This window comes from Mobula hypostoma, chromosome 10 (genome assembly GCF_963921235.1).
Source record: "Mobula hypostoma chromosome 10, sMobHyp1.1, whole genome shotgun sequence".
Taxonomy (NCBI): Eukaryota; Metazoa; Chordata; class Chondrichthyes; order Myliobatiformes; family Myliobatidae; genus Mobula; species Mobula hypostoma.
This window is the reverse complement of record NC_086106.1, coordinates 80,582,736-80,605,580: the sequence shown is the minus strand read 5'-3', so window position 1 is coordinate 80,605,580 and position 22,845 is coordinate 80,582,736. Positions and strand designations below refer to the sequence as shown.

General features: G+C 40.3%; 1 protein-coding gene across 1 annotated transcript in view; it reads right to left on the bottom strand.

Annotated features, from left to right (window-relative positions):
• Positions 1-22,845, bottom strand: part of LOC134352556 (ATP-binding cassette sub-family C member 5-like) — a 155,937-nt gene that overhangs the window by 93,718 nt on the left and 39,374 nt on the right. Inside the window, exons 7-12 of the mRNA XM_063059812.1 lie at positions 20,595-20,768; positions 13,013-13,160; positions 11,250-11,398; positions 10,405-10,512; positions 5,103-5,456; positions 407-478 (exon numbers count right to left, since the gene is read on the bottom strand). Of these exons, the coding sequence (XP_062915882.1) occupies positions 407-478; positions 5,103-5,456; positions 10,405-10,512; positions 11,250-11,398; positions 13,013-13,160; positions 20,595-20,768 (1,005 nt within the window). The remainder of the gene's footprint in view (positions 1-406; positions 479-5,102; positions 5,457-10,404; positions 10,513-11,249; positions 11,399-13,012; positions 13,161-20,594; positions 20,769-22,845) is intronic.

Here is a 22,845-nt window from a genome sequence, read left to right as displayed (position 1 = left end):
TTATAATTATAATTATTTTATTTTCTTTCTTCTATATTATGTATTGCATTGATCTGCTGCTACTAAGTTAATAAATTTCATGTCACATGCCAGTGATAATAAACCTGATTCTGATGTTTTGAAAATGAAAGTAACAAGTATTAATTTCCACAATTAATTTTGTTCCATTAACTTTATTGTTACTTCTCTCTAACTGAGGTAGTTCTCTGGTAGTTGAAAGTTTTTCCAACTCCAAAAATTGTTCTGAATTTATCTTAAATCAATGCTAAACTTATTTCAATATGAAACATAAAATCAAAGCTTTATCTATGATCTTTAATAGTGATATATCCCATCAAACAAACTATCTAATTTGTACAGTTGTTTAGATTTGTAAGATATTATTTCTCATGGATACAGGTCTTACCTGGCCTAGGATAGCAGATATCAGAGAACTTTTCCCACTACCCACACTTCCACAAATGCCTACCAGTTTACCCTAAAAAAACAAAAAGGAGCATGAGTTGTAAAACATCGAGAGGAGACATAATCCAGAGCTTTTAAGATACCAGCAAGTAAAGCATACACACAAGTAGACTGCCTGGATGGACACAGGTAGACCAAGACTTCAGTCATGGCTACAAGTAGATCATCGGGGATAAGGGAAAATATGTGTGGTGTCAACCAGTATAGAAAGATTTTTCAATTGAAGTGTGGAAGATAAAAGAGCACAATCAGTCATCAGTCAGTATCCAACATTATTTTTTCACAAAATATATCTTCACGGATATATTCATCCCACAGATAATCGCTTCACAATAAAAATTTAGAAGAGGACTTCTAGAATACTTCCCAATGAAAAGAACTGCAAATCTAATGTGAGCTGAAAGTAGCCGTATTTATTTTAGTGCAGCATAAGCCTAGCAGCACTTGATAGTAGCATATAAAATAATATAAAAGGTTGCATGCAGGCCCGTTAGTAGATTCAGTAGAAATAAATAGATCATCACAATGTAAACTATCCAAACATACTCACAAATTATAGACCTCCCCTCCCACTAATCACCAAAAAACTGCACTGTCCCTTTGAAAATCACTGATCTAGTAATCAAACATTACATTACTTGTTCCCAGTTAATTTACAAATTGTTCAGCAAACATACAAAACATGTCATAAAATGAACAGCTTCTACTTCACATCTTCAATTTTCAACATGCCCAGAAAAAAAATTTTAGAGAAGTCAGAAACATGAAACAAAACAAAATTAGCTAGGAATACTTAGCTGCCGGGGCGACACCTGTGGAGAGAGAAATGAGTTAATGGGCTTGATCATATTGAATCTAACCCAGTGCTGCACTCACTCTACTGCACTCTAACCATCTAGATACATTAAGCTTTTACAGCTCTGTAGCTGCCAATGACAATGAGGCCGAGCAGTCCACAACTGGCAGTGAGGTTTTAAGTGAATAAAGGGGCTGGTTTGCTATTTTTAAATAGAACATACAACTTTGTACAGGACTGTCAGCCCCTAATGTTGTGCCAATATTTTAACCTACTACAAGATCAATCTAACCATTCCATCCCACATAGCTTTCCGTTTTTCCTCCATTTGCCTATCGAAAAGTCTCTCAAATGTCCCCAATATAACTGCTTCTACCACTATCACTGATGAGGGTAGATTTAACTTACCTTTATAATTAAATTCAGTGACCCTATTCAAATGAATGGACAATACTAAGTACAAAATATATCCAGCTCCTTGTCTTAATAAATTGCAAAACAACCCTGGATTTAGTTGTAAGGTCCAGGGATGGGGCGATAGGTCAGATGTGCTTGCTTCAGACTTCCAGAACATTCTATGCTACCATGTGGCAGTGTACAGAAGTCTGGGGACTGCACTGACTGCAGATAACTGGCAGTTCTCTACAGAACTAACCATGGTCAGAGTGATTTGGTCACAGCTCAGATGAAATTTGGGCAAGGCCTTTCAGAGTGGAGAACAAAAATATGGATTTATGTTATGATTGAGAGGCATTTGGAGAATTAGGGAAAGATTGGGGCAGAGAGGATGGGAATAACATTAGAATGCTCTCTGGATTCAACAAAGGAGTCTGAGAAGGATACTGGAAATAATGAAGTAATTAGAGAGCCAGGAAGAAGTGTGCTAAAAAACGACTGGGGAACCAGGTGAGGACTGATGGGGACAGATCCAAGGATATATGGAGGACATTACTTGAGAATCAAGGACAGTCGCTGGGCTGATATGGAATGGTTGTGGTGGATATCACTTCAAGTGTGAAGAATATGCAGGGGCTTACCACGGCAATTGATGCATTCTTAGCATCCTGGTTTAGTATGCATTTGAGCAATGCAGAAGCAGGGCCTAACACAGAAGTTGAGATCTACATCTGGGGATGAAGCCCATGCTAATTTTCAATATACAAGGCAGAAAGAAATAAATTTTGAATAAGAAATGTCAATCATCCATTATATACTTAATGAGATCACTGTGCATGTCACACACCCTCATTTGCATTTCAATGCACAGAAGTATGCTGTTTGCACAAACAGCTGTCAATTATATTCAGCATTCAGGTTTCAAATAAAGTTACATCGAACATGCTGCAGAAAACATGCAATGCTGGAGAATTTTTAGGCGATAGACTGTGTGGATTTCCTCCAGGTGCTTAGGTTTCCTCCTACGTCCCAGAAACATGCTGGTTGGTGGGTTAATTGATCATTGCAGATTTCCCTTTGCATGTAGATGAGTGGTAATATCTGTGAGGAGTAAGAGTGTGGGGAGATATAAAAGTGCCTTTAATGTTTCACTGACTGAAGGTCCTGTCTCAGTGTGGATTTCTCCGTAACTCAAAGTGTACACTTCCAGCATTTCCACATCTCCACACACCTTTGCAGGAGTTCTTAAACAAAGTTGTACATCACAATAGGAAAGCCTGAAATAAGAGTGTAGGTCATAAATCTTGCATCTCTGACAAACTATTGGTTTCAAAGTGGCAAAGATGAACATCAAGGAAAACCATCACAGATCTGACCATGAAAAGATTTAGTCCCTTGGTAAGAAATAAATGCAAACTTCAGTAAAGATTTCTGACTTAGACTTAGATCATATAAATTCATGCCCAAGCAAGCGTTCATCCTATTATGGCCCTGCTTTTCCCCTGAGGCTTGCTCAACTACTTTAGACTGTATCCATGACTGCACCTTCCAGGAACATGACAAATGGCTGTTGCCACTGATAGACCTCACTGAATTAAAGAACATAAGAGACAAGAGCATGAGTAGTCACTCTGTCCCTTTAGCCTCTGCTGCTATTCAACCAGATCATTGCTGATTCAATTTTATTCTCAACACTATTTTCCCACATTCTTCCAACATCATTTGATTTCTTTATGGTTCAGATATGTATCTGTTTCTTCAATTGAATATTTTCTGTGGCCCTGCGTTCAAAACTCTACAGGTTAGAAATTTCCTAAGATTCATGAAATAAAGAATTTCCTCCTTGGGTTGAGTTGCTCTCTGATCTTGGCAATTTACTTTTAAGCATTTTGTCCACCATACAAGGTGACATCATTGGTGTGTTTACATTTGCAAGTAAATTGGCAAGATCAGAGAACAACACAACCCAACCATCAACACCCATGCTACACATTTTCCAAAATATTTCCAAAGAATTTCCTCCTTATTGCCTTAACTAGGCAACACTTAATTTTAAACTATTCTTCCTAGTTCTAGATATACTAAGGAATACAATCTGTCCAGATCAATCCTGTCAATCTCTTATGTTTTTAAACTCCAATGACTATAGGTTCATCCTAGCGATTAGCCCTGCAGATTTCTTTATTGCGTCGCAGATCTAGCCTTCTCTAAATGTGGAGACCAAAACTGTACATGTAATTCAAGTTTCAGGCTCACCAATGCACCAAAACTTCCCTATTTTATACATATACTCCTTGCAATAAAAGCCGTCATTCCATTAATCTCCTTAACTATTTGCTGAACAGGCATGCCTGGGCTTCTCATATCCCTTTGTGGTGTTGCTTTGCATTCAATGACCTACATGCAAAGCTGATGTGCAACCTTGGAGGACTATAATTCAAATTCACGTTATGTTCCTGAAGAAGTATCAAGCACATGATGCAATCAGCTTTCTTCTTCAAATCAATCATGCATTACAGAAAGTGAATGTGTTATACAATTCAATTTCTAGGCCAATGTGTAATGCAGTTCACAGTGTGCAATGCCCAAGAAATATGCCAGTCTAGAAATACTTATGCATCTGTCATAAATGCATCATGCTTCCTTGATACACCAGACATTATATTCCAATGTGCTGAACAGTAATTTGAAACTTTTTTTTAAAAAAAGCAGTGATTGAATATTGAAGCAACATACATCAAAGTTGCTGATGAACGCAGCAGGCCAGGCAGCATCTATAGGAAGAGGCGCAGTCGACGTTTCAGGCCGAGACCCTTCGTCAGGACTAACTGAAGGAAGAGTGAGACTCTTCCTTCAGTTAGTCCTGACGAAGGGTCTCGGCCTGAAACGTCGACTGCGCCTCTTCCTATAGATGCTGCCTGGCCTGCTGCGTTCACCAGCAACTTTGATGTATGTTGCTTGAATTTCCAGCATCTGCAGAATTCCTGTTGTTTGCGATTGAATATTGAAGTTGTCTTCATCTTCAGGCTTATACTAGCACTTTCTAATCTACAATGTTCTATGATCAAATAGTGAGTATAATCTGATTAACATATTGTTGTAACAATTAATTAAAATTAGTTGTCATGAAAAGATACAAGTTAAGTTAGCCACAGAGTAAAACATTTTATCTGTGTTGAATAATACCTGTCCCCTAATTTTCTGTAAGCAAAATTAACAGCAATTTGTTGCTATTTAAAATAGATTCAGGTATTACTGACAATGCCAATCACATTCATACAGAGGAACTATGGTTTTGGGGATTAAGTTGTATTATTGAAACATCACTAAAATCAAAGTTTTGAGCTTCGATTTTTAAAAAAACGATAACTATATTTCAAATGCAATATTTAAAACAGTACAGGAATCCAAGGCTCAGCATTTTGAAAACATTGTTTAAGTATACCTGTTCAACATTTAAGTTGATATGATGTAAGACTGTCTGGAATTTGGGTTTTGGAGATGATAAATTAACATGTAAGTCATCGTGGTCATACTGTATTTTAGTGCCATGATCAAGTGAATCAAGTGAATTTTCTGGACCAGCTTCAACATAAAGATTCATTTTTTTCTTCTCTATCCCTCTTCCTTTCCTCTTTTTCATCTTCTTCATGTCACCTTTGTTTGCATCTATTTGTCTTTCTAAGAAGCAGGAACTGCTGCTTTCCCATGCCAAGGTAGCATCACAAAATTCAATGGCATTGTGTGGGCTAATAGGCTCCTTCCTCACAACTTCTAGTTCTTCCATTAAAAGTAAATGCTGTAGAGGTGAGAAGAGGAAACAAATTTTAAGCAAAGCAATACACAGTATTGATCAATTATTGTAAGACTACTGAATTTAGCATTCAAAGAACATAATAATATTTCAATATTGCAAGAAATGTTCCCATTTTTTAGATTTAGGGGGCATAACTTTCAATGGTAAAAGATGCTGTATAAATTATTAACAGAAATTTAATTGCAGATTTGACCCGCTTATAAAGTGAATGAAAAGTGACTAATTTTATTTCAATTGGCAACTCTTTGTATCTCTGTATGTGTGGCACATTATAAAGGGAGTTCTAATTTTGATATTCAAATTCAATCATAGGCTTATGCTCATTGTCTTCCCCTTACTTTTCCTTTGGGAGAGATTTGGTTTTAAAAGTTGTTTCTAGAAATAATATGCAACATTGTTTAAGATGCTCAGAGAGAATGAATTGAAATAGAAATAGGAATAAAAAATAAACTGACAATTGGTTATTTCCATTCCAGTGAAGCACATAGTCATAGTTATACTTTATTGATCCCGGGGGAAATTGGTTTTCGTTACAGTTGCATCATAAATAATAAATAGTAATAAAACCATAAATAGTTAAATAGTAATATGTAAATTATGCTAGTAAATTATGAGATAAGTCCAGGACTAGCCTACCAGCTCAGGGTGTCTGACCCTCCAAGGGAGGAGTTGTAAAGTTTGATGGCCACAGGCAGGAATGACTTCCTATGACACTCTGTGCTGCATCTCGGTGGAATGAGTCTCTGGCTGAATGTACTCCTGTGCCCAACCAGTACATTATGTAGTGGATGGGAGACATTGTCCAAGATGGCATGCAACTTGGACAGCACCCTCTTTTCAGACACCACCGTCAGAGAGTCCGGTTCCATCCCCACAACATCACTGGCCTTATGAATGAGTTTGTTGATTCTGTTGGTGTCTGCTACCCTCAGCCTGCTGCCCCAGCACACAACAGCAAACATGATAACACTGGCCACCACAGACTCGTAGAACGTCCTCAGCATCATCCGGCAGATGTTAAAGGACCTCAGTCTCCTCAGGAAATAGAGACGGCTCTGACCCTTCCTGTAGACAGCCTCAGTGTTCTTTGACCAGTCCAGTTTATTGTCAATTTGTATCCCCAGGTATTTGTAATCCTTCACCATGTCCACCCTGATCCCCTGGATGGAAACAAGGATCAACGGTACCTTAGCTCTCCTCAGGTCTACCACCAGCTCCTTAGTCTTTTTCACATTAAGCTGCAGATAATTCTGCTCACACCATGTGACAAACTTTCCTACCGTAGCCCTGTACTCAGCCTCATCTCCCTTGCTGATGCATCCAACTATGGCAGAGTCATCCGAAAACTTCTGAAGATGACAAGACTCTGTGCAGTAGTTGAAGTCCGAGGTGTAAATGGTGAAGAGAAAGGGAGACAAGGCAGTCCCCTGTGGAGCCCCAGTGCTGCTGATCACTCTGTCGGACACACAGTGTTGCAAGCACATGTACTGTGGTCTGCCAGTCAGGTAATCAAGAATCCATGACACCAGGAAAGCATCCACCTGCATCGCTGTCAGCTTCTCCCCCAGCAGAGCAGGGCGGATGGTGTTGAACGCACTGGAGAAGTCAAAAAACATGACCCTCACAGTGCTCGCTGGCTTGTCCAGGTGGGCATAGACATGGTTCAGCAGGTAGACGATGGCATCCTCAACTCCTAGTCGGGGCTGGTAGGCAACTGGAGGAGATCGAAGTATGGCAGCTCCAGAACAGGTCTCTCCAGGGTCTTCATAATGTGGGAGGTCAATGCCACCGGTCTGTAGTCACTGAGGCCACTGGGGCATGGCGTCTTCAGCATAAGGACGAGGCAGGACATCTTCCACAGCACAGGAACCCTCCGGAGCCTCAGGCTCGGGTTGAATACATGGCAAAGTACTCCACATAGCTGAGGGGCACAGGCTTTGAGCACCCTGGTACTGACACCATCCGGTCCTGCAGCCTTGCTTGGGTTGAGACGTTTCAGCTGTCTTCTCACCTGCTCAGCTGTGAAGCCCACCATGGTGGTTTCATGTGGGGAAGGGGTATAGTCATGAGAGCAGGGTGTGGTCTGTGAGGAGGGGGAGGAGGGGAAAGTGGAATATGTGTTGGTTGACAACAGATGACTCATGTGGGGGATAGGCAGGGGCCACAATGTCAAATCTGTTAAAGAGCAGGTTAAGTTCATTGGCCCTGTCCACACTGCCTTCAGCTCCTCTGTTGCTAGTTTGCCGGAACCCAGTGATGGTCCTCATCCCCCTCCAGACCTCTCTCATGTTGTTCTGCTGGAGTTTCTACTCAAGCTTCCTCCTATACCTGTCTTTCGCCTCCCTTATCCTGGCTTTCAGGTCTATTTGCAAAACAATCAAATGAGGAGCTAGAGACAATAAATTAAACTTACATAGGGTTCTGGAAAGGGGCAAATTGAATTTATATTACTGAGTACATGTAAGTGTCCTCACCATAAAAAAGATGCAGAAATACTGAAGCAATAATAAAATAAAAAGATTTTAAAAAGGACCAGAAATGAGGGATTGTAGCTATCAGGAAGTTTGAACAAGTTTTTTTTAAACATAAGAAAACCTAAAAACTGAGTTAATTGAAGTCTTTAGAATGAATGGGTAATGCAGGACAGATTTGGGAATGTTTCCATTTGTGGAGAAGTCCAAAACACATTGTGACAAATGCAAAATCATTGCAGATAAAGCAAACTGAAAAATGAGGTGACAGTTCTTAATTGAGAATGCTCTGAATATTGAACTTTCTAGCTCAGAAAGTTGAGAGAAGTAGCCTCTTTCAAAGGGAAACTAAATAAAAGAAATTGGAAAAGTAAGGAGCACTGGATTTGAGAGCCTTTAAAATAAATTGCATTACTTTGGTAAATAAGGCACAAGTATATAAATATCAATATATAAATAATTGGGCTTAAAGGCTTGTTTCTGTGTATTTTTCTATGCAATTTTATAGAATTAAACACTATCAGTTTCAAAGCAAAGTAGAGCTTCATGTGATTTTCTATAGCACACAGTACTCTTGGAAGAGTATTTTCTCTTATGTGAGTTATAAGCTCTTGCAGAAGAAGTTGTTTGATTGAAAGTTTAAATTTTACATATTTATAAAAAATGTCATTTTAAGAGTAACTATGGCAACATTAAACAGGTAGATTTGCTGGATTTTGAGTTAATGGGAAACATGGGCAAATTTGCTCTTGCAGTTACAAAATTCTGAGTTGCAAACTCCTGCTTCTCTTGGTAGTTCTTTTAATTCAGTTACTCCATAACATATCAAAGTCAACAATAATCATGAGTATCACTTGACCACATCAATCTTAACAACCAAAGTTTTCAACCAATGAAGACCTTGTGTGATAAATTATTACTGCCTAATAGTGACTGCTGATTATCCACAAATATAGTCACAAACAGTAAAGTTTGTAATAACTACCTTAGTTCCACACAATAGTTCTGAGGTGTTTTTAAATAACAAACAAATTATATCATTCAGTATAGCAATCAAACAAAGCACGAAAATCTCACATACATTCCTTTCTAATCATTTATCAACAAAAGCACGAAAAGCACAAAACTTCAGGAGCAAAGTGAAATAATGCTGGAGGAACTCAACAGATCAGGCTACCTCTATGCAGAGGAATAAACAGGTGATATTTTGGGCCGAGACCCCTCATCACGACAGCAAAGGAAGTGGCATAAGCCAGAATAGGAAGGTGGAAGGAGCAGAGGAAGGAGTACAAGTTATCAGATGAAACTAGGTGAGGGGAAGGTTGTGTAGGATGATAGGGGAGGATGATGCAAATGCCAATCACCTCTCTCTGTTTCTCCTCCTCCTCCTTCACTTTTTTCATGGTCCATTGTCCTCTATCAGATTCTTTTGTCTTCAACACTTAACTTCTTCCACCTATCCCATTTAAGCTTCTTACCTCATCTCCCCTCCCCCAGCCACCGTCTCCCTCACCTTGTCTCATCTATTACCTACCAGCTTGTACTCCTTCCCCTGCCCACACCTTCTTATTCTGGCTTCTGCCTCATTTCCTTACCAGTCCTGATGAAGGGTCTCAGCACAAAATGTCAACTGTGTATTCCCCTCCGTAGATGCCGACTGACTTGCTGAGTTCTTCCAGCACTTTGTGTGTGTTTCTCAAGATTTCCAGCATCAGCAGAATCCCTTGTGTTTAGAAACCTCAGGGTACCTTTGCATGTCAGAGCAGGAGGATTTGCTAAACATATTATCAGTAAAATAATAAATAATCTTCAGTGGAAGGTAGAGAGCAGAATAATAGAGGTGGTAAAATAAGTGATTTAAACAAACTTTGTTTTATTTTGTTGGAAGTTCTCTTTCTCAGAGGCCATTATTATAAGTTTATCTTATTTGGACAATTGGAACAGTATTATTAGGGTTGTAGATTGAATTCTAAAATCTATTTGAAGGGTGTAACCGGTAAGGTGTACTTTTTTATAAGTATAATTCAGGACATATAACATATAGAGTACTTTTAATCCATCATTTATAAGGTAATTGGAGGTATGTCCACTGTGGCTCAGTGGGAAGCACTCATATGTTTCAAGTGCAGTCAGATCTTATTCCACTATTCCAGTAGGCTGATATTTCAGTTCAATACTGTAGATGTACTGTGCTGTTGGAAATATCTCCTTGCAGAAGTGATGACAACCTTCATGTAACTTTCTTGTAAGCCTAGATTCCCTCTTATTAAACTACCAAATAATGCTATTACACTAAAAGTGAGTTGCTTTTTTTTTGCTCATGCAGATGCAACTAAAATATTCAGGGATAATCAATTTTATCAACAGATATCAACTACTAGCTGAGCACCTGTTTTAGGAATCTTGTATGCAGCACATCATTTTAAAGGTAAATTAAAATTGAAGTTCAAAAATCATACCTTAAATCTGTCCACAGCAACAGATGCCTCTGATAGAGCTTTTACAGATATTGGTGTGATTTTCAGGGCAAAGGTCATTGCATTAAAGACTGCAACAACAGTAAATGCCTACATGAATAAAGAAAGCAAAATTAGAAAATGTTGGAAACATGGACTGATCAGGCAGCATCCGAAAGTGCAAAACAGATTGATATTTCAGACAGAGATTTCACTTGGCTGAATAGAATCAATGTCAGTTAAAGGCTTAGTATTTACTTCGGTGCATTCCACAACACAGAAAAATCTTCAGAGGGACCTGAAGAATGGGTTTGCTCTTCAAAGATTAATAGGAAAATTATGATCAGTTGCAGTTGGGAGGCATTCAAGGATGTGATTGGATTGTGGGAGGCCAGAGACCAGGGGTGGACTTGTTCAGGCAGGTCTCCTTTAACTCCAAAACAGGCTTCACATGTGCAGTGAAAGCCTGCGTCTGCATTAGCAGGCCATCAGTGGGCCACACATATATGGATGAAAATTATGGGTGATGCCTCCAGGCATGTGGCATAGGCCAAATGATGTCATGCATGTGTATAAGAGGCTCTGTGCATTTTTTAATGCAGAAGAAAAGTCGTGGAATCTACATTTGCTTCAATGACATTTTATCACAATGCACCTATAAGCATTCTATCATGCAACAGAAATTCTAGGTCCGACACCTCACGGTTTTCTATTCCAAGGAGACAACCTTCTCCGAACTATCCCGGCTTAGACTAAACTTTCACAACCCACTGTAAATGTAACAGCCTTAATCTGCAAGTGTTTTCATGTGACTATAATTCATTTAGTAGAACTGTGATTGTGTTTACCTGAGCTGCAGTTAGATCATATCCCAATGCCATGTAGAGTGTGAATGTGCAGCTACTGGAAAGTACAACCACAATTGGAGCAACTCCAACTGTGATACTCTGCACATAACCTGCTTTTTCCAAAAACTGTCTCTCTCTGCTTCTGATCGCTGCAGGAATAAATGAACATTATTAAGGTTTTCCAAAAATTGTTTGAATGGTGATGGTTTTAAACATCAGGGAGAAGGTACAAAATTAAGAAGCTAAGACAAGAAATCTAGTAAAAAAAAATTTGTTTTAAATCAAATATAATAGTCATCTGGAATTAGGTAGAGAAATACTAGTTAGTGGGAGGGATACTGTGGAAGGCAGGTATAACAATTTTAAAAGAGAGTGATGTTGAAGAATATCTTATTGTCTTAAAATTTCATTTATTTTGTCTAAGCAGGAGTGTTGTTATAACTGTAAACTATTGTAGAACCATATTCAGATAGACTATTGTCCATTTTTCTGCAAAAACTGAAAGTAGGAAATGAAGTATCTTACTTGATTTAGATTTTAGCAACAAAACATGAAACAGAATTGAGAAAGGTCTTGAAACTGATCAAGATTCCATCCTCATCTATGCAACATATCATGTCGCACTGCTGAGATGTATTCCAGACATGAGAGAGTAACCCCGAATTGAGTAAAGGAATATGTCAGTTAATAAATCAACAAAGGCTATTATGCCAGTAGGTACAGCAACATGTTCTGCTAAGCCAGATATTTCGACTTCAAAATAAAAGGCAAACTTGTTACAGATGAATACCAGTATGTATTCAAAAATCTTTTACAGAATTTGGGATCCCTGATACATATGGTAATGTACTCAAGCAACACGCATCAAAGTTGCTGGTGAACGCAGCAGGCCAGGCAGTATCTCCAGGAAGAGGTATAGTCGACGTTTCAGGCTGAGACGTCGACTGTACCTCTTCCTAGAGACGCTGCCTGGCCTGCTGCGTTCACCAGCAACTTTGATGGGTGTTGCTTGAATTTCCAGCATCTGCAGAATTCCTGTTGTTTATGGTAATGTACTGATGACTTATGGAACATTAATCAGACATGGATTTATAACCCAGAAATTGATTATTGAAAGGCCCAGAGAGAGTGGATGCGGAGAGGATGTTTCCTAAAGCAGGTGAGTCTAGGATCAAAGGACATGGCCTCATAATAGATAGAATAGAGATGGGGAGGAATTTCTTTTGCCAGAGAGTAGGGAAACTGTGGAATTCATTGCCACAGACATCTGTGGAGGCCAAGTCATCTAGTATATTTGAAGTGGAGGTTGATAGGTTCTTGAGTAGTTAAGGTGTCGATGGTTATGAGGAGAAGCCAGGAGAATGGGGTTGAAAGAGATAATATAGCAGCCTTGATGGAATGGTGGTGCAGACTGGATGGACTGAATGGCCTCAATCTGCTCGAATGCCTTTTGGTCTTGTCTAAAGTGAGATCCAAAATCCCATGATAAATTTGGGCTCACTTTTAAAAATCTAATATTAAGGAGATAATGCTTGCCAATGTTGTAAAATAAAACCCAGAAGGTTAATTTATTTTGAAAATGGCACATATGTGATTCCAGACCTCAATAACACTGGATTGCTTTGTAACTGAAATGTATAGTGGTCGAAAATGTTCCTCATTTATATCAGAAAGCTGCAAACCACTAATAACTAGGAAACCTTGAAAGCAGAATTTTTGCCAGCCATCCTAGAGGCACACTTTGGTTTTCACATTAAACTTACAATGAACCTTCTCAGCAAACAATTTTTCCCAGGTGTACATCTTAATGAACTTGATACAGTTCAAAATTTCATTCATCAGCCGCACACGTCTGTCGGTGACAGCAATACATTGCTTCCTGAAATAAGTTGTCAGTCTGGACATAAACATCTATGAAAACATGAGAAAGATAGATTGCCTGTCAAAAATAAATATTGAAGTGAACTAAGTTTAAGTGTAGCAAATCATTGTTAGTATCTTATTCCAATCGTAAATTCTTTTCACAGGCTTAATTAACACCATCACCCAAGATGGCAAAATTGATTGAGGAAAAAAAACAGCAACTGCAAATATAATGATGAACATCCCCAGCTGAGAAAAGATTAATTTTCAACCAGCAATTGATAAGTGAATAGCTACTGACATCGAACAAAAACAGAGAAAAGATGGACAAAAAGATGTCTGCATCTGAGATGAGAAAAGACAGGTTAACATTTAGGATTGGGCCTTAATGAACTTCTCTGGCGTGTGGCCAAGTGGTTAGGGCTTTGGACTAGCGATCTGAAGGTCGTGGGTTCGAGCCTCAGCTGGAGCAGCATGTGTGTCCTTGAGCAAGGCACTTAACCACACAATGCTCCAGTCTACTCAGTACCAGCAAAAATGCTGGGGGTTAACCTCGCAATAGACTGGCGTCCTATCCGGGGGGGGGGTCTTGTGGTCTCGTACTCTCAGTCATTTCACGCCACAGAAACTAGCATAAGCACCGGCCTGATGGGCCCCAAGGCTTGTGACAGACTTTAATCTTAAATCTTAATGAACTTGTTTCAGTCGAAACAAGCAGCTGAGAAGAAGGGAGTGAAGAAATCGGGTAAAAAAAGTCGGTTTTTTTAAACACTGCTCGGGGAGAAGGGTCTGCACTGCACAGGCGCGTGACGTAGCGCGCCAAGGTTTAAAAGCAGACCACCATATACAGCGGCCATCGTCGGAGTGGACTGAGTCAGAGTGGGACGGCTTTGGCTCAACAGGCTTCGGAGAGAACAGGCAGAGACCAGGGTAGGTTCCGGTAAATTTTTTGTTCAGATTGTTTAGAGTGGAGAGAATGCCAGGCAGATGTTGGAATGCTCCTCTTGCAGGATGTGGGAAGTTAGGGAGCCCTCCGGTGTCCCTGACAACGACACCTGCAAGAAGTGCATCCAGCTGCAGCTCCTAACAAACCGTGTTAGGGAACTGGAGCAGGAGCTGGATGACCTGCGGATCATTCAGGAGAATGAGGAGATTATAGATAGTGGCTACAGGGAGGTAGTTACACCAAAGGAGCAGAGGACAGGAAATTGGGTCACTATCAGGCAAGGGAAGAGGAAAGGGCAGGCAGAGCAGGGTTCCCCTGTGGCCATTCCCCTCAACAACAAGTATACCGCATTGGATACTTTTGGGGGGGATGACTTACCTGGGACAAGCTGCAGCAGCCGGATCTCTGGCACTGAGTCTGGTTCTGCAGTGCAGAGGGGAGGGTGGAAAAAGAGGAGAGTGGTAGTGATAGGGGACTCAATAGTTAGAGGTACAGATAGGAGGTTCTGTGGTCGTGACAGAGAATCCAGGATGGTTTGTTGCCTCCCGGGTGCCTGGGTCAAGGATGTCTCTGATCGCTTGCATGGCATTCTGAAGTGGGAGGGTGATCAGCCAGATGTCGTGGTACACATCGGTACCAATGACATTGCAAGGAAGAGTGAAGAGGTCCTGGAGAGTGAATATAGAGAGCTTGGTAGGAAGTTGAAAAGCAGGACCTCAAGGGTGGTAATCTCAGGATTGCTACCTGTGCTACGTGCCAGTGAGGGTAAGAATAGGATGCTCTGGAGGATGAACAAGTGGCTGAGGAACTGGTGTAGGGGGCAGGGTTTCAGATTTCAGGATCATTGGGACCTCTTCTGGGGCAGGTGGGACCTGTACAAGAGAGACGGATTACACTTGAACTACAGGGGGACCAGTATCCTTTCAGGGAGGTTTGTTAGTGCTATTGGGGAGGCTTTAAACTAGATTTGCAGGGGGATGGGAACCAGAGTGCCAGAGCTGACAGTGTGGCTGGGGTGAAAATAAATGATGTTAAAAGTTCAACCAAATCCGCTAATAGAAAGGTTGTGAGTGGTGGTAAAAATCTTCTGAGGTGTATATATTTCAATGCTAGGAGTTTTGCAGGGAAAGCGGATGAGTTGAGGGTGTAGATTGACACGTGGAATTATGACGTTATAGCAATTAGTGAAACTTGGCTATAGGAGGGGCAGGACTGGCAGCTTAATGTTCCAGGGTTCCGATGTTTCAGATGTGATCGAGGCAGAGGAATGAAAGGTGGGGGAGTAGCATTGCTTGTTAGGGAAAATATTACAGCAGTGCTCAGGCAGGACAGATTAGAGGGCTTGTCTACTGAGTCCTTATGGGTGGAGCTGAGAAACAGGAAAGGTATGGCCACATTAGTGGGATTGTATTACAGACCACCCAATAGTCAACGAGAATTGGAAGAGCAAATCTGCAGAGAGATAGCAGGCAACTGCAGGAAACATAAAGTTGTGGTGGTAGGGGATTTTAATTTTCCATATATTGATTGGGACTCCCATACTGTTAGGGGTCTAGATGGTTTAGAGCTTGTAAAATGTGTTCAGGAAAGTTTTCTAAATCAATATTTAGAGGGACCAACTAGAGGGGATGCAATATTGGATCTCCTGTTAGGAAACAAGTTAGGACAAGTGACGGAAGTCTGTGTAGGGGAGCACTTTGGTTCCAGTGATCATAACACCATTAGTTTCCATTTGATCATGGACAAGGATAGATCTGGTCCTAGGGTTGAGGTTCTGAACTGGAAGAAGGCCAAATTTGAAGAAATGAGAAAGGATCTAAAGAGCGTGGACTGGGACAGGTTGTTCTCTGGCAAAGATGTGATCAGTAGGTGGGAAGCCTTCAAAGGAGAAATTTTGAGAGTGCAGAGTTTGTATGTTCCTGTCAGGATTAAAGGCAAAGCGAATAGGAATAAGGAACCTTGGTTCTTAAGGGATATTGCAACTCTGATAAAGAAGGAGAGGGAATTGTATGACATGTATAGGAAACAGGGAGTAAATAAGGTGCTTGAGGAGTATAAGAAGTGCAAGAAAATACTTAAGAAAGAAATCAGGAGGGCTAAAAGAAGACATGAGGTTGCCTTGGCAGTCAAAGTGAAGGATAATCCAAAGAGCTTTTACAGGTATATTAAGAGCAAAAGGATTGTAAGGGATAAAATTGGTCCTCTTGAAGATCAGAGTGGTCGGCTATGTGAGGAACCAAAGGAAATGGGGGAGATCTTAAATAGGTTTTTTGCCTCTGTATTTACCAAGGAAACTGGCATGAAGTCTATGGAATTAAGGGAAACAAGTAGTGAGATCATGGAAACTGCACAGATTGAAAAGGAGGAGATGCTTGCTGTCTTGAGGAAAATTAAAGTGGATAAATCCCCGGGACCTGACAGGGTGTTCCCTCAGACCTTGAAGGAGACTAGTGTTGAAATTGCAGGGGCCCTGGCAGAAATATTTAAAATGTCGCTGTCTACAGGTAAAGTGCCGGAGGATTGGAGAGTGGCTCATGTTGTTCCATTGTTTAAAAAAGGATCGAAAAGTAATCCAGGAAATTATAGACCGGTAAGTTTAACGTCAGTAGTAGGTAAGTTATTGGAGGGAATACTAAGAGACAGAATCTACAAGCATTTGGATAGACAGGGACTTATTAGGGAGAGTCAACATGGCTTTGTGCTTGGTAGGTCATGTTTGACCAATCTATTGGAGTTTTTTGAGGAGGTTACCAGGAAAGTGGATGAAGGGACGGAAGTGGATATTGTCTACATGGACTTCAGTAAGGCCTTTGACAAGCTCCCGCATGGGAGGTTAGTTAGGAAAATTCAGTCACTAGGTATACATGGAGAGGTGGTAAATTGGATTAGACAGTGGCTCAATGGAAGAAGCCAAAGATTGGTAGTAGAGAATTGCTTCTCCGAGTGGAGGCCTATGACTAGTGGTGTGCCACAGGGATCAGTGCTGGGTCCATTGTTATTTGTCATCTATATCAATGATCTGGATGATAATGTGGTAAATTGGATCAGCAAATTTGCTGATGATACAAAGATTGGAGGTGTAGTAGACAGTGAGGAAGGTTTTCGGAGCCTGCAGAGGGACTTGGACCAGCTGGAAAAATGGGCTGAAAAATGGCAGATGGAGCTTAATACAGACAAGTGTGAGGTATTGCATGTTGGAAGGACAAACCAAGGTAGAACATACAAGGTTAATGGTAAGGCACTGAGGAGTGCAGTAGAACAGAGGGATCTGGGAATACAGATACAAAATTCCCTAAAAGTAGCGTCACAGGTAGATAGGGCCGTAAAGAGAGCTCTTGGTACATTGGCCTTTATTAATCAAAGTATTGAGTATAAGAGCTGGAATGTTATGATGAGGTTGTATAAGGCATTGGTGAGGCTGAATCTGGAGTATTGTGTTCAGTTTTGGTCACCAAATTACAGGAAGGATATAAATAAGGTTGAAAGAGTGCAGAGAAGGTTTACAAGGATGTTGCCGGGACTTGAGAAACTCAGTTACAGAGAAAGGTTGAATAGGTTAGGACTTTATTCCCTGGAGCGTAGAAGAATGAGGGGAGATTTGATAGAGGTATATAAAATTATGATGGGTATAGATAGAGTGAGTGCAAGCAGGCTTTTTCCACTGAGGCAAGGGGAGAAAAAAAACCAGAGGACATGGGTTAAGGGCGAGGGGGGAAAAGTTTAAAGGGAACATTGGGGGGGGGCTTCTTCACACAGAGAGTGGTGGGAGTATGGAATGAGCTGCTAGACGAGGTGGTAAATGCGGGTTCTTTTTTAACATTTATGAATAAATTGGACAGATACATGGATGGGAGGTGTATGGAGGGATATGGTCCGTGTGCAGGTCAGTGGGACTAGGCAGAAAATGGTTCGGCACAGCCAAGAAGGGCCAAAAGGCCTGTTTTTGTGCTGTAGTTTTTCTATGGTTTTCTATGGTTTCTAACTTTAAAAAACTTAACAGCGAAATCAAACAAAGTGACAACTAAACAAATATAAAAAGCAAGTACCAGCAGTGTGGAACAACCTGCCTTAAATAACGAGCAATTGCAAGCTATTGAATAATGCAATAGAACATTATAGAAGTTAAAGATATCAAATAATTCTGGAGAGAGAATGCAAAAGAGAGGTTCTTAGGTTCCAGCAGTATTCTGGAGACCAGTTCTAGGGAAGGGTTAGAATACTTGCCTCTCAGAAGGGGAGAAACCAACAGAGGTAGGTTTGCTTAGGGAAAAGGAGGGGTTGTGAGGGGTGTCAAACTAACCATTGTTGTGGCGGGGTAGGAATCTGAGCAATGAGGGGAAAAACAGATCTAGAAATGAAAAGCAGAAAACTTACTTTGAAAAAGAGTTGACAGAGAAAACAAAGGTTAGCATATAAGCCAGAAAAGGGCTGAAAGTACATTATATATCTAAATACAAGAGAGGTACTGAATAAGGCAGGCACTGAGCATACTGATAGTAGAGCTATTTTTCATAAAACTTAAGGGGGGGTTGTTGAACGGAAACTTAATGCTCCTAGTTAAAGGGTTTTAAGTTGAGAAAGAGGTATAAAAGAGAAGAAGGTGAGAATAGTGGTTAAAGAAACAGTCACTGCTGTGAGAAGAAATGACATGGTAGATGAATCATCAAACGAGTCTATACAACTGAATGAAAAAGATATCAAAGCAGCAATCATATTGCAGGAGTGTATTTCAGACCTCCAAACAGCATAAGGAGATAGAACAGCAGTGACTGTTTCCTTAACCAGCATTCTCATCCTCTCCCATTTTATCCCCGTCACTCATCTGAGAATCCTTGAACTCGGAATATTAGGCTTCCATTGCCCCGCCCCACCCCTTAAGCAGTTTTGTATTATAGCTCTATAATCGGTGCTCTCAAGGATAGAAGAGCATTAAAGCGCGAGGAGAGAAATGGGGGTGGGGTAATTTTAATTACTCAAACTCAGAGACAGTCAATGTTAAATGTATCAACAGCACAAAATGCCTAAAATAAATTCCGAACTTCCTTTGTCCTATTCTGGATTTAGTTTTCAAGAATGAAGCTAGCTTCACGCGAGCCAAGAATTTCATTGCACTCTGGTGAATATAACAACACACTAATTTGAATCGGAATGGTGGACTTTCAGTGTGAGCTCAGAGTTGTGGTACTGATCATTCTTCAGTTAGAAATAACATCGTTTTGGAAAATCACAAAGATAAAATTGGACTAAAGACTCTAAATTGGGTAGAACAATTTTACCAGATTGAGAGTTATTTGACAGAAATGGACAAAAAAGAGTGGCTTGGGAAATAAATCACTCAAAGGGTATTGGGAAACATTTGAGGAACAGATTCAAGGGATTCACAGAACTGTCAAATCTAGAGTCTCATATGGCTGAATGGTTTTAAAAAAAGTAAAAGCTATGTGATGCAGGAAGAGGGGACAAATTGGATACAGTAGTAGGTGTGATTGGAAGGGTGTTTTCATGGGATTCAGTACTCCTCTTGGTACTTATTAAAATTAATGATTTACACTAAACATAAGGGACACATTAAGAAAATCTGCAGATGATCTAAAATTTGAATACGTCTTTAATAGAGAGGACAAATGTTTAGAATACAGGTAGAAATAAGTAATCTGGTTGGCTGAGCAGTAAAGTGGGATTTAATTTAGAAAAATGCCATAAGACAAGGGAATACAAATCAATAAATTATATTGAGTGATGCAGAAAGACAAAGCAAACGGTAGTCCAGCAAATCCTTAAAGATGGTTAAAAAGTGATTTAAAGAATCTAAGTTCAGAGATGCTGGAACTGTGAGCAACACTTCTTTAATCACTGCATTGAGTACTTTAACAGTAAAGAAACTACAATACAAGAAAGCATTGGAACAGATATAGTGGAGAGCTATGAACATCATGCCAGCACTGAAAAATTGTAGCCCTGATGAAACATTGGAATATTTTCAGACAGTATGGTTGGTAAAAAAGTTCAAAATCTAAGAGTTTATCAGGTAATGAACGGCAAAAGTGAACCACCAGAGTGACCTCTTTCAAAGCAAGCAGATATCACAATACAAATGTACTGTCCTGTGAAACATTAGTGGAAAAATATTTAAATAAATAGGTCACAGGACATTATAAACTGAGCCTCAATCACATGCATTGGTCCATTAGTAATTACTTCATCATTCATAATTAAATCAAAACGTTTAACTTCTTTGTATTATAATGGGGAAGGATGATCTCCCATTTGCCCACTATGAATTGAAAGGAAGTGCCACAAAAGCTTGAAAAGGCAACATGAAAGCATTTTTGATTGAATACTGAACAACCAGAATGTAAACTTCATTCATATCTGTTTTTTTTTAGTATTACACTTGTACTCTGTCTCATGGCCAAAGTATTTCAAAGTGTTACTAAAGAGTTCCAAAATGTATTACAAAAAGTAATGCCCTCAAGTTTAAAGAGTGAGCATGTGGGATGTCATACAAACTATTTTACCAAGGGTTCAGTGCATACCAATAATGGATAGATAAGAATGAAGACAGCTGATCCTAGCAGAGCAGTAGGCCCAAGGAACAGAGTTGTATAGATAATTCCCAGTATGGCAACAAATGGACCTCCTGTCAACATGGAACCCACAGAGGCCACTTCGAAGAGCCGTTGTCCATCATTTGAGCAGATGTTCACCAACTGAAAGAGAATGGCAAAGTAACTGTAATGTTCTGCAACACCCAAGAAAACAAAAATAGATTGAAAGAAATGTGGAATGGTTACAACAGAAAAAGTAAGCCAGTACTGGCACTTTCTGTCAGTAATCCAGCTAGTGCCAGACATTCAACCTCTCCCGACAGCCTGCCCACTTCTTTCAGATACTCTTTGAAATTTACAATTGAATCCACCCCCACTACCAATTCCATTCCAGAATGTATTCATGTAAGAAAAAAATCCTCCTACCGTGTGGTTACTTTGCCAATCACCTTCTTGACCCCTCTCCAAAAGGGAATAGTTTATTAATACTCTCAAAACCATTTATTAATTTACCTTGATAAGATTTCCTTAGAACCCTTCTGTTTTTAGAACAAGTCTGGCTTCTCCAGTCTATCTACACAACTGATGTCCTCAATCCCTGGAATCTCCTCTGCATCCTCTCAAAAGCATCTTTCTTCATGTGGCATCCAAAGGTGGATACCACGCTGCTTGTAGTTGAACCAGGTACTCTTGCATTCTGTGCCTCTACTTATAAAGTTCAGGATTCTGTATTGTCTTTTAACTCAATTTTTTCATTCTACTTTTCCAACCTCAAATTACAACCCCTCCCCCCACTATCTTTCTGTTTCAGTACCCTTTTTAGAATAGTGACCCTGGTTTATATTGCCTCTCCTTCCTACCAAAATGTAACACTTCATATTTTCCAGCATTAAAATTCCTCAACACTTTCTGCTCATACTACTAGTCTACCTATATCTCCTATAATTATCCCTCTCACAGATGAGTACACCTCCAAGGTTTGTGCCATCTGCAAATTTGGGAATTGTGCCCAATACACCCAGGTCCAATTTTTTTTAAAAACTGCAGCTCCAGATCTAACTCTTGGGGATCTCCACTGCATAATTCCCTCTTAACTGAAATATAGGCTTTCATTTTGTGTGTCATATGACATAAAAAGCTCTGTTATCTGGCATGTGCTGACCAGTTATAACAGTTAGCCATATATCAGTTTGGGAGCTCCTCCAGCTCTGCTCCCCATGTCTGCTTGGTAGCTCCCTCAATACTGTCTTGATATTAGCTTAGAAACTTCCCCAGCAAACTACCCATTGTCTGCCTTGGAGCTTCCTCAGTCTGCGCTGATGTCAACAAAGGAGCTGCTCAGTGCTATCCCACTGAGAGAACTCAGAGATACAGTACATAGGGTTTGGGTGTCCTTGTGCATGATTCTTAAGAGGCTTGGTGACGATATAGTAAGTAATTGTTGTTGTTGTTCGTCCATCGTTGACGTCGATGAGGACCTCGACACCATAATGATGGTGTCGAGACTAGCGCGTGATTTGGATTTAAGTGAGGGAGAGTTGCGCAGCGTCAGCCTCACTCTCTCTTCCCAATTCCCATCTGGATCCAGTGGCAAGACAGAGTCTAGACGGCTGGAGATGGGACTAGGCGCAGTGGATGACCAGGACATCTTCTGTGTTTTGTCCTGCTCTACACGTTCCACGATGCTTGCAGAGACCGCCTTCTTGACCGTTGGACCTTCCATTGGTCTCGTCAGCTCAATCCGCCAAACCAGGTGAGGGTAGCCGACGGGTCTCAAACCCTCGGTGAGATAGGGTGTTGTCTATCCCAGCATGTGAAGACAGACTCCGGCGGATTGAGTAAGTAATTAAGAAGGTTAACAAAATGTCATCATTTGTTACTAAGGCAATTGAATATAAATAGGGAGACTATTCTTTATGGCGTAGGACATTGCCGAGACATTGGTACTTAAGGAAGGATATTAATGCAAAGTTTTCCTAGACTAGATGGCTGGGTTGTCTTATGAAGAATAGTTTGACAGTCGAGACTTCTAACTGCTGAGTTTTGAAGAATGATGAGTGGAGACTTGGTAGAAGTCCTCTGAAGGGGTTTGACTCTGGAAGTTTCCGTCAGTGTTCTGATGTCAGTTTGGGACTTCCTCATCTCAATCTATAAGTGGCACACATTTTGCACGTCTTTTCCATTTTATATACCTGCAGAAGCACTTACAATCCATTTTTTTTTAATTGCAGACTAGTCT